The 12,104-nt window shown below is 36.2% G+C and overlaps 1 protein-coding gene across 1 annotated transcript in view; it reads left to right on the forward strand.

The window, feature by feature from the left end:
* Positions 1-11,266, forward strand: part of EXOC1 (exocyst complex component 1) — a 27,506-nt gene extending 16,240 nt beyond the window's left edge. Inside the window, exons 12-20 of the mRNA XM_017744300.1 lie at positions 1,143-1,187; positions 2,329-2,492; positions 4,194-4,301; positions 4,777-4,853; positions 5,333-5,561; positions 6,559-6,742; positions 7,925-8,124; positions 9,618-9,812; positions 10,583-11,266. Of these exons, the coding sequence (XP_017599789.1) occupies positions 1,143-1,187; positions 2,329-2,492; positions 4,194-4,301; positions 4,777-4,853; positions 5,333-5,561; positions 6,559-6,742; positions 7,925-8,124; positions 9,618-9,812; positions 10,583-10,735 (1,355 nt within the window). The 3' untranslated portion in view covers positions 10,736-11,266. The remainder of the gene's footprint in view (positions 1-1,142; positions 1,188-2,328; positions 2,493-4,193; positions 4,302-4,776; positions 4,854-5,332; positions 5,562-6,558; positions 6,743-7,924; positions 8,125-9,617; positions 9,813-10,582) is intronic.
* The last annotated feature ends 838 nt before the right edge of the window (positions 11,267-12,104 follow it).

Consider the following 12,104-nt stretch of genomic DNA (forward strand, 5'->3'; position numbering starts at 1 on the left):
CAAAAGCCACTAAGGCTCCCTTGATTGTCCAGGGCCTGATCTTTGTAGTTCATCACATTCTGTAATAGGTCCCATGTGTTTAGAAATTGGGGATGATGAAGAACTGGGACCAATGCATGACAGTTGCATATGCCAAATATATCATACCTAAACCTTTTTTTATTCAAAATCTGCCAAAATCCCCAAGATCTAAAAACCAGACTGGAATTAAATTTGAATTTGATGTTACAATTATCAGTAGTGTTGCCTACTTGAGAACATCTGGTATTTAAGACATGTTTGTGGCATTTAGAAGTATCTACTCATTCTATTACAGTAGGTTCTGCTTGCCTGCTCCATTTTGGGGGGCTTGTAGCATCCATCCTCATCAAGATCTTTTTAATACCACATACTGCTTTTAGTGTATGTATGCAAATGCCTTTTACTCTAGGGATTCTATATTTTCTACAAATGCCCATTTACTTTAAATTTTATGTTGAAGTCCACTTGAGGAAACTTCAATTCTGAAAACAAACAGGAAAAATATAAAAACCTCTTCATAAATTTTTTTACTGTACGTTTATTATTTTTACCCTCTCCAAATTTGCAGTCATCTGTTTTTGTGCAGCATGAATGCAAAAGATGTATTCTCTATGTAAACACCCTGATTTGCAACAACTATGAAAAGGTTAGCCAGCTTACTGTCAATATGAATTACTCTGCAGTAATGGTATGTGTTTTAAATTGAAAAGATGGACGATATCTCCGACTCAGTAAAAAAATTCCATAAGTACATTTTAATTTCTTCAAGTCTATTATTGATATGATTTATCTTGGAAACTGAGTCTGACAAATAATTTAATGGACTTCTCAATTTGGGAGAACTCAGAATGTGTTATCAAAAATGTTTTTCAAACATACTATATAAGAAAAAGCAAATTTTAATACCTGGAAACTTACTCTATTTTCCGTGTAGTTTAGATACTGAATTTCTAGCATAGTACCTCTCCAACTAAATGTGTTTGCAATGTAGTTACTTGCTGCTTATAGTTCTCCGCATGTTTCTTTCCAGTTAGAGCTTAACTTGCATCTTGTGCATGGTTTGTGCAAACTGCATTTTAACTTGTCTTTGTCTTTGATGCTTGCAACCTAATCCATCCCAGCTACACTGCCTCGAAAAGAAAGTGCTGTCAAACAGGAAACTGAGAGTGAGTATAACTAGTTGCATTAGTTGGTATTGTCAATGCATGTGTGTCAATGTTACGATGTAGTGCTGCATCAGGGAGAATCTACCTAACACTGAAGCACTCTGTTCAGAATGAAATAAACATTAGCAGAATCACCAGGCTTGCAAGGCAAAAAGAAAGCACAGCTGTAAGTCCCAACATAGAATTTGAGAAGGTTTGCACATAAAGGCAGTATCTTTTGGTTTTCCCATGCTACTGGTTGATAGCAAAATATGTTTGTGCCTGAGAGCTTGTCATAGTTTTCCACTCTACCAGTAGGTTGAAGTGACAATTTAGATTAGATCTATAGACTTTGTCTTGTGTCCCTAGACTAGATACCAACACAGCAGTTAAATGAAGCTTGCAGGATTGCTTTTAAGTTTCTTTGTGGCTTAGATATGACAAGTTTACTTGGAGATCTAATATTGATAATTTTTTGGTCTTTTTTTTGTTATTAGCTTTCTCTGTCCTGGTCCAACATTTCTGAAAAAATTGGGGAAAAAAGAAATAAAAAAGAAAATACATGCTTCTAGGAGAAGGGCCAGCAGTATCATGAAGAAATGATTGAATGTTAATTAGGATCAAAAGGAAGGGAGAGCATTAGCAGCAGAGTTACTATGGGATTGTAGATCCAGCAAAATAGCTGGAACAAACTGTGTAGATAAAAGGATGTTAACAGCAGAAAGATCAAGTTCAAGATGAAAAAGTGTCTGTGTATATAAAACTTTTTAATATTTTTCCCTCCTGTGGTTCAGTTCTTCTGCTTCTGGCAACCTTTGCCCAAAATACATTCACAAAGATCATAACTGGTCTTAGCTTTCCAATCTTCAATCCCCATGTTACTGTATTTTAGAGTTTTGTTCCTTTTATACCTTTTTTCCATACTTTACAATGAGAGTTTAAATAGTTTTATTGTTGCTGAAGAATTGCTGAAGAATCTCAGTTACCTTACATTGAGAAAATAGTAACGTTTACAGCAAAAGCATTATAGCTTAGACAAAAGTTGTTTCATTTAATATAGGACTACTAGCAGCTCTTGATCTCCTATGTTCTGTAACAAACCTATTCTTGAGTACTTTATTCTGCCTTCACTTTCCTCCTTCATAGTGTCTTTATTTCACAGGTCTTCATGGAAGTTCTGGGAAATTGACCGGGTCTACTTCTAGTCTAAATAAACTCTCTGTTCAGAGTTCAGGAAACCGTAGGTCTCAGTCATCCTCACTGTTAGACATGGGAAACATGTCTGCCTCTGACCTGGATGTGGCTGACAGAACAAAATTTGATAAGGTAAAGCCAAAATATCACATAGAATTCCTGCTTAGTTTTGTATTAGAAGTATCTTACATATCCTTCTTGTATAGTTCAAAAATCTGTACTTTTTAAATCTTAAAACATGTCAATTTCAAAATTTGTGTGTACCATACATCTAATAAAGGCAGTTCCTAAGAAATACGTAGATCACAGTATTGTCATCAGATTATACAATTCTGTTTAGTTCCTTTATATGCTGTGTATGATCTTTAAAGAATATCAAGGATAAAAAATGGTCTGTTAAGTTTAAGCCAAATACGAGTTTTTAAGCAAATAGGAATGGAACTGATGGATTCTCAACTGATTTTATTTTTCTCAATTCATTCAGTGTTCTAGGATATTTTGCCAGTATGTAAGCAAAAGTGAAAGACAGGGAAGATAAGAATTTTAGCCAGGACTTGAGAGTGACCCTAAAATTTTATTTATACTGGTTTCACATTAGTTACCATCAATTTTAAATTTTAACCAATAGCACTAAGTTATTATTGGGGTGTCCTTATCCTGTTTTAAAACCTGCTGTCCTCAGCATCTGTTGACTTTTTTTTTTTAAAAGTGACAGTGCTCACCATTTCTTGCGGAATTAACTCCTCGGTGCTGTGGAAGGAAAACGAGCAGTTATCAGTCAGAGATAAAAATAATTTTGTTGTTCTCTACTGAATTACTTGATGGAGATGAATGTTTTTCTTCTGACCTCTTCAAATCGTTGCTCAATCTTTTTCTGGGAGGAAATAAATGCCTGAAACAATATTAACTGTGAAGTTACTACAAACCGGTAGCAGCAACTTGTCTAGAATTAAAAAACTAACTTGTTAAAACAGGTTTATACAATTATTGTGCTATTATCTTCAATTTCTCACTTGTATCTCACACCCATTGGGGATATGTGAATGTGACAGTATACATGGAGTTGTAAGCAATTGAGCTGACCTACTGGGTTGTTGGGGGTTTGTTTCCTATGGGAATTTTCATCAACATGGATTTCCTATGTGCTTAGATTGCTTCAATTTATGTAAATTATTGCATGTCTTAATCTTTAAGTACTTGCAGAGGAATTTCTAATAGACGTATGTCTAACATCTGACTTAGAATTTCCTTATTTTGTATTTATAGAATTAAATTATTGTAATTAATTATGGCCAAAATACTGTTTCATTTTAGTTTAAATCTAAAAATTGTGTTGCATACTTCAGTACAAAACCTACTTGTTTGTTTCTGTAGCAGCTATGTGGAAACTTTTTCTACTTTTTCTACACAGCAGTTAACTTCTACATACACAGTTGACCTGTTTTTCTTCCCTGAGGATTTTGTCTTCCTCCACTCAGCAACCCAGGCAGAAAAGATGGTGGCAGACCCCATGACTTACTATGAAAATGCGAATGTTTCCAGTATAGCACAGAAGTGCTTCCTCAGGCTGTGACTAGAAAACTTCTAGTTATGGAAAAACATAGATTGTTCTTTTCTTCACAGTATTACATGGATAAGAAAGGACTGTGTTGGAGATGCAGCTATTGCTTTTAAAGATCTAAGTACAAGCTGTTTCCATTTCTGTTAAGTAGTAATAAGCCTAGTAGTAAAGCTTAGTGAAGATAGAAGGTCTATGCAACAAACAATTAAAGTTAGTATTGCTAACTGTCCATAGTATTTGGGGTGTTGATAAAATATTTTGACTTTCTTTAGATTTTTGAGCAAGTATTAAGTGAACTAGAGCCTCTGTGTCTGGCGGAACAGGACTTCATTAGTAAATTTTTCAAACTGCAGCAACATCAGAGCACGTCTGGAACAACGGTAGGACTTACATTCTCTGTCACTGAAGTAGAAAGTATTGACCAGGCCTCAAAAGAGACCTGTTTAAAAGAGGACTTTGGGATTTATCGGTGATTATGTGATCCAGGTGATAAGTAATTTCTTTTTCTTCAGGAACTGGCAGGATCTTTAATTTTGGCTGATCAATACAAAATCTGTGAAAGAAGGACTGACATGTTTCCTTTGCTATGGCTTTGTCTTCTCATAAGATCTCAAGAAACACTTCATCATGCATCGTAGGAAGACAGTAGGGAGTAATCGTGGATAGTATTGTATTCAGTGGAACATGACTGGAAAATTACCAGAACCTTGCAAACTGCTCAGTTTTCCACTCTGGAGGCAGGGGGTGGTGGGGGTATGGAGCTAGTACCTACAGTGGTTTTGTCAGATACAGTAACTGCTTAGATATAGAATTGGAGACAAACCTTATCGTTACATGCATTCCTTGTTCTTACAGAACGAAGTGGAGGAAATGGATGGAGTAGCTTTCTCTCGTTCGTACACTTCTGGTGTTCCACAAACAGTATCATCTGAGTATGTGCTGCTGTTTATTATTGATTCTTAAGCCTATGTTTGAGTTTATCTGGCATATAAAACTTTTTTCTCTAAAATCAGAAACTACTCCCTTTCAGTGAAAATGAACAGTGAACTTTTAATTTTTACCTAGACACTGAGTGTCAGTAAAAAGAATTTTGTTTTATATAGGATGGGTGTTCCTGTATATAGTCGTTTAATTCTCTTAATAGTTTGCAAATTGAAATTAGGCACTATAATATAGAAAATATGCTTAGCAAAGTTCTGAGAGTGTGTGGCAGCTTCCACAGAGAAAATACTTTTTGGAATATTTTATACCTGTGACTATTGATTTTTACTGTGTGGTATTGACTTTCTGAAAATCATGAGACTTGTTGAATGCAAATAAGACTACTATATCAAATAAATATATCAAAAACCATGTAAAATAGCCTAGTAAACTGTCAGAGTAATATTTTCCTCTTATGCATTTTTAATAGGAAGGACATGATCCGACAAATGATGACAAAAATATTTCGTTGTATTGAACCTGAGCTGAATAACCTTATAGCACTGGGAGACAAGATTGATAGCTTTAATTCCCTTTATATGTTAGTTAAGATGAGTCATCATGTATGGACAGCACAAAATGTGGACCCTGCGTCCTTTCTCAGCACAACACTTGGAAATGTTTTGGTGACTGTCAAAAGGAACTTTGATAAGTGCATTGTAAGTTCTTTAGTTATTCTAATTAAGCTAACGGTAATATTATAGGAAGCCCACTCCTACCCAGTTTGATTTTACACTTCTGTATACTTAAATTCTTGCTTTAAATTTGAAGTGAAAATTAGTAACCTTATTGCTTTTCTACTGGCCAAGCCTTCGAATAAAGGGTGGTTGTGTTTCTTTTTTCCTCTCTGTTCCAGTTTTCTTCAATAAGTAGCTATTTGTAACAAATAAGACCACTCAGTCACGGTTCTGAGGTAGTTGACATTTTTAGTTGTTTGTTTAAACTTGTACTCCGACAGAGATTACTGAAGTCCATTAGGTAAAATATAGCTCTCTGCCTTTTTACTTGCCGAAACCAAACCTTGGGGACTTATGAGGGTGTGAAGTCTTTTGGCAGTAGCAGAGACAGCCTCTACTGTCTGAAACTTCCTTTTACTAATAAGGTTACGACCATTATATGGAATGTGGCAGGTTTACTGAAAACAAAACTTTGTTTTATTGTCATAAATGTAATTTGACTCTAGGCAAACATCATAAAACTGACCATTCTTGATCAGTTTAATACTTAAAATATTTTGAAACAGATTTTTTTATTACAGTCAGAAATAAAATTTCAATAGAAGACTAAAGAAACTTCCTGCAGCAAAAGGAATTGTTAGCTTGGCTGAACCAGAAAAGTGAAGTTCCTTGTTAGATTATAAAATGAAAATTGTTAATTGCTTCTGGTGCATAAATTTGGTGTTTTTTTCATTGGGTGTTTTTTTGGTAATACTAAGTAAATAAAGGAGAATAAAAGACCATCTTTCCTTTTTCTGTTCAATTATTTTACTTAACAAGTTTTTAAGCGTAAAAAGGGTGAAAGGCTGAATAGATGTAGTAATTGAAAGAACTATTTCTGTGTTTGGATACATGTCAATTTTTCAGTATGTCTGCATTTTTCTTTTAATACTTCTTACATGATCTGGAGCCTAACACTTGTTCTTCTTTTAAATTAAAGAGTAATCAGATGAAGCAGATGGATGAAGTAAAAATCTCAAAGAAGAGTAAAGTTGGGATCCTTCCATTTGTTGCTGAATTTGAAGAGTTTGCAGCCCTTGCTGAATCAATTTTCAAAAATGCAGAACGACGAGGAGATCTAGATAAAGCCTACATAAAACTTATTAGAGCTGTCTTTGACAGTGGTAGGTCTTCCAAGGCTGTCATAGTTTCTAAAATAATTGTTTCCACCTGTTTACATATAATTTTGTCCCAAGTAACTGGTGATTTTTTTAAGACTGTGCTGAAATTTTGGTAGTCTCTGTTATTGTAAGTGAGCAAGTGTAATCCTTTTGATCGTAGTATACTTTTTAGATAACTTCCCTTTGTACATACCTGTAAAGTAACTTTGAGTTGTGTCAGAGGGAAGTGGTTAAGACTCTGAAGAGGGAGAAGAGATGGCAGCAACATGGCATGCTCAATTTGAAGTGGTTTCTTGTCTTTTTTTCCCCCTGTAAAAAGTCATATAGGAAGAACAAAAACTGGCAGTAGCAGATCTTTCCTAGTTGGTAGTTCAGTGTTCTGACTGGAATGAATCTGTGGTCATTACTGATACTCTGGTGCCCTGGATCACTTTCATGATGGGCATCCCGGTAGTCTCAGCAAAATGATTAATGGATGAACAGGCACAGAAACTTAATTGCTCTTGGTTGAAGCTATCCTCTTTCAGCCCACTTTTAGGTGCAGTAAGGGAGGGATAGGTAGAATTTTTTTTGCCTATTTGGTTTTTTGTTTTTTTTTTTTTTAATTTTTTTTTTTGTCAGGGGAAGGGGGAAATAAAAAATTTATGTGCAGGATTATCCATTTTTATTATTAAATTTAGGGACTGACAGTAATTTTGACCATAAAGCTAATGAGCAAAAGCTGAGATTAAGAAGTACATTTAAAAAAACCCCTCTATTTTATTGAAGATTTTTGTCCTAGTGAAGATGAGAATCGATTTTGCTGTGACTTTTCTTAAAAAGGTCTATCACATGAAACTTATTAGGGATACTGAAAGCATGCCTGTAAGCCTCCCCAGAATGTGACTTGTTCCTCACATCTGTAAATGAGACCATACATACTCACGATTTTGTACCTTTTTATAAGTGACTTTTTTGCCATATAAATTTCATGGTCTTAGAGCCTGTATGAATTGGTTTCTTTTTTTGAAGGCTCTTAGGTAGCATTTTATTTAGTGGCAATTCTGACAACTACTCCTACAAATGTTAATCAGTTACATGAAATTCAAAATTCCTTTTTTGATAGTATTATGGTTATTGGTTATGTTTTTCTGAATTTGGTTGTCCTTTTGGTATTTTAAGTATTTTGCTTCCTGTTTCTTTCAGTTGAGAAAGTAGCTAATGAAAGCCAGAAGACACCCAGGGATGTGGTCATGATGGAGAACTTTCATCATATTTTTGCAACACTTTCTCGCTTGAAAATTTCTTGTCTGGAGGCTGAGAAAAAAGAAGCCAAACAGAAATACACTGATCATCTTCAGTCTTATGTAATCTACTCACTTGGACAGCCTCTTGAGAAATTAAATGTGAGTATATCTGAGCATTCATTTAAATGGTACAGAATAGTTTTTGAATGTTTAGTTTGCACTATTTGATCTCTTTATCACTGCATTTATCATAATCTCTTATTTTATTATTTTGGACTGGAGCATGTCTGGCAAGAGTACTCATGAGGGTAAGAGTCTTGGATGAAAATAACCAAATTTTTCATGGCAATTAATAGTACTGACTAAACATCAGTCTCTTAAGCAAATGGTTTTGAGGAAGAAGAAAGTGAGGGGGAAAGTAATCGGGAGTTTTGGGATAATCTTCGTCATCTCAACTGCACAGAAATTTGCTGTAGTTTCTGAGCAGTTAAACAAGAAGAAAAGTTATAGGAAAATTCTGTATGTCTGAAGTTGAACTAAATGTTAAACTGAGTGGTGATTTAGGTTCAGACTCAGTTCTGTCCTCTTGAATGTCCCACTGTTCATGGCTTTTTCTATAAACAGGATTTCAGGCATCCATTTTCTGAGACATTTAAGATCTCTTTTTGAAAATTAAAATGCTTTATTGCTGTTTCCCATTTTCGGGTTGACTCTGACCAGCACCTAAGCTGCCACGTAACTAACTGCTGCTCAGTCCCCCCTCTCCAGGGGAGACAATAGGAACAGCAAAAGTGAAAAAACTTGGGGGTGGAGATAAAGACAGTTTAATCAGAGAAGGGAAGAGAGGGAGACGGGAAAAAAAATAAAGGAAGTGATGCAAAAGCAGTCATTGACTACCTCCCACAAGCAGACTGATGCCTGGGCAGTTTCTGAGCAACAGCCACCTTGAAGCCAAACACCAACCGTAATTTTTATAGCTGAGCATGATGTTATGTGCTATGATTTGGTCAGGTTTGACCTGTTCATCAATAATCAAAACATTGGTATCAGCCCTGTTTTAGCCACAAATCCAAAACACAGCATTATAGGCTGCTGTGGAGAAAATTAATCAGAGAGTTAACTCTGTCCTAGCCAGACCTGATGCACTGTTGAGGCTGAACCTGCATGTTCACAGAAATACTTCCCTCTACTAAAATATTTTATATTTACTATGTTGAGAAAACTGGTCAATGGCAATGAGAAGGGAGGGCAATTGTGAACAAATATGCTCGTGTGTAATTACGGTTTAAATAAAGATGCTCAGGTGCTTAGTGAGTTTATCCAAAAGATCCAGTATTTGGATCCCTGGCTATTAGCTCATGGAGTGAGGTTCTTAAGGCCGATTGGTTATTAGTTACAAGGTTGCAAAGAAAAGCTTGATTGCTTCTAGAAATGATTGTTTTCAGTTTTATGCTAGTTCTTGGAGTGCTGTATTGTTGGTCTGTGTTTTAATTTTTATAGCTGAGCAGTACTTCATGCCCAATTAAAAAACAAAAATTGGGAGAACACAACAGTCATGAAGCAGAATCAAGATTTAACCACACATATCCTTGTCAAATTAAATTAATTAGCTCAGATTTATGATAGTGACTAATGCTGTTACTTGTTGTTAGCATTTTTTTGAAGGTGTTGAAGCTCGTGTGGCACAAGGTATACGAGAAGAGGAAGTAAGCTATCAGCTGGCTTTTAATAAACAAGAGCTTCGTAAAGTTATAAAGGAATATCCCGGTAAAGAAGTGAAGAAGGGCTTGGATAATCTCTACAAGAAGGTAGATAAACATCTCTGTGAAGAAGAAAACTTACTTCAGGTAAACTAAATCATGTCTTAAAAACCCTATAATGTTACAGGGAGGCTTTTTATTACGGCTTTTGCACATGTATTCTGTGAGAATTTCAGCATAACTCTGAAAACACAAATTTTGAGTGCAGCTTTTGGTTTTTTTATAATCCCGCTCTGTTTCTATTTCTTTAATATTCATTTGAACCAGAGTGGTGGAGATAAAGTTCAGAAGGAAACTTCCTTTATTATTTCCTAGCTGACCATTAATGGGTGACATCTTCTCTGAAAAATATACTGGAAATGGAGAGAACTAGATTTAAATGAATGAGTAACCTGATGTGAAATTTAGCTGGTGCACTATAGCAGAATACTTTCAGTTATATATATTTTCTGATAGTTGTATTATCTAATGTTTTTCTTACATTCCATAAACTTTCTCACTGGAGTAAATGTAAGTAAACTTGAGTTAAGCTTGTTTAAACAGCTTTTTAAAGTCTGAAACATGAATTGTTGCACTCTTCTGGTTCAGGGTGTTTTCCTGAAAGACAAAGCAGTGCCTCTGTTAGGAAAACCTCCCTGTCTTCTTTACTATTTTGTGCTTTGCACGTTTATTACAGGTCATGTCAACATTACCAATCTTAATGGGTAAAAACATCCATCTTTTTTTTTAATGCAGCAACCCCATGTATTGAACTTTATTAGCAATCTTCGACTGTAAAATGACACCTGAACTGAGAATTGATTAATGTAGTGTATTGTGCCAGTTGACTTTTTCCTAAAGTTTTCTCTCTTTGGCAGGTTGTGTGGCATTCCATGCAAGATGAATTTATACGACAATACAAGCACTTTGAAGGGCTGATAGCTCGCTGCTATCCTGGATCAGGAATTACTATGGAGTTCACTATACAGGATATTTTAGACTACTGCTCCAGTATTGCACAGTCCCATTAAGTTCTAGAAAAGGAAAGAGAAGCTAGCAAAGTGTGTGCCTGTGTACAAGGGAATCAAACACTATAAATGTTCCTGGGTTTTAAAAGGTGGATTTCCACATGTGTGTAGTTAACTGCCCTATATGTTGAGTTACACTCCTGCTTCAAATGCCTTTCAGGGCAAAATGAAACCTTCGGGGATTTGTTGTGCTTCTCCTGGGCTGAAGTACTGTTTGAAAGCATTAATTCTGTGAAACACTTTGGATACAGTTTTTCCCTTCTGTAATATTCAAATACTTTTATTTATAATCCCTTCTCTTGCTAAAAGCAGTAAGCACTACCTTCAGAGTACGCCAAAAGAATACTACTGTTTTCACTAATATTTTGCATCTTAGAAATTATGTAAGCATTGAAGACTGTAAGATATTTTCCCTTCCTTATTCTAAGAAGTATGGATGTAGAACTTTATGCAGTGGGAAGAGTGAATTGATGTTGAGATGTAATGTGTCTATGGCTAGAATTCTTAATTAAACTACGTTCATCATATTCTTTATTTCTGTGGAGTGTTATTTCAAAAAGGTGAAAATGCCTGAAGGAGTGAATGCCATTGTTTTGCTTCTGGCCATTGAAGAGTTGCTTCATTTCTGCACGCGTGTTGTTTTTCTTGCTTTTAGTAAGTATGATGTAGTATCAGTATACTCCCATGTCATGTAAGCCCTTCCTCCTCTTGGAGCTTCAGCTGCCAGGAATTCAGGACCTAGGTTTTCTGTACAGCTTGATGAAATTGCCAAGATGTTGGATAGAGGTGGGGTGTATATAAGATAGAAACAGGCACATTAAACATGCTGACAGAGGTAAAATGTTTTTTGAGATGTAGATGCAAAAATAAAACACCGGGATGAATGAGTTTTTCTGCTGAGTTTTGTAACAACAGTTACAAACTGTAACTGTTTGTAACAGTTCCACCTGCTCGGTGGAACTCAGGACCACTGGGACCTGGATTTCACAGATACATAGAATTGCTTTTGTTGGAAGGGACCTTAAAGATCCTCTAGTTCCAACCGCCTTCCATGGGCACGGACACCTCCCAGTAGACCAGGTTGCTCAAAGCCCCATTCAGCCTGGCCATGAACACTTCCAGGGATGGGGTTTCCACAACTTCTCTGGGCAGCCTGTTCCAATGTCTCACCACCCTTACAGTAAAGAGCTTCCTCCTACTCTCTTTCAGTCTGAATCCTTTGCCCCTTCTCCTGCCACTACATCCCCACGCAAAACGTCCCTCTCCGGGGGCTGGGCTGGGCCCTGTGCGCAGAGGCGAAGCCTGTTGTCCCGGGTCTACCGGAGCCCAGGAGCCTGCGGGACACCAGCTCCCCATCCCGCTGCTGGGCCCA

The sequence above is a fragment of the Corvus brachyrhynchos genome, unplaced genomic scaffold (genome assembly GCF_000691975.1).
Source record: "Corvus brachyrhynchos isolate BGI_N302 unplaced genomic scaffold, ASM69197v1 scaffold17, whole genome shotgun sequence".
NCBI lineage: Eukaryota > Metazoa > Chordata > Aves > Passeriformes > Corvidae > Corvus > Corvus brachyrhynchos.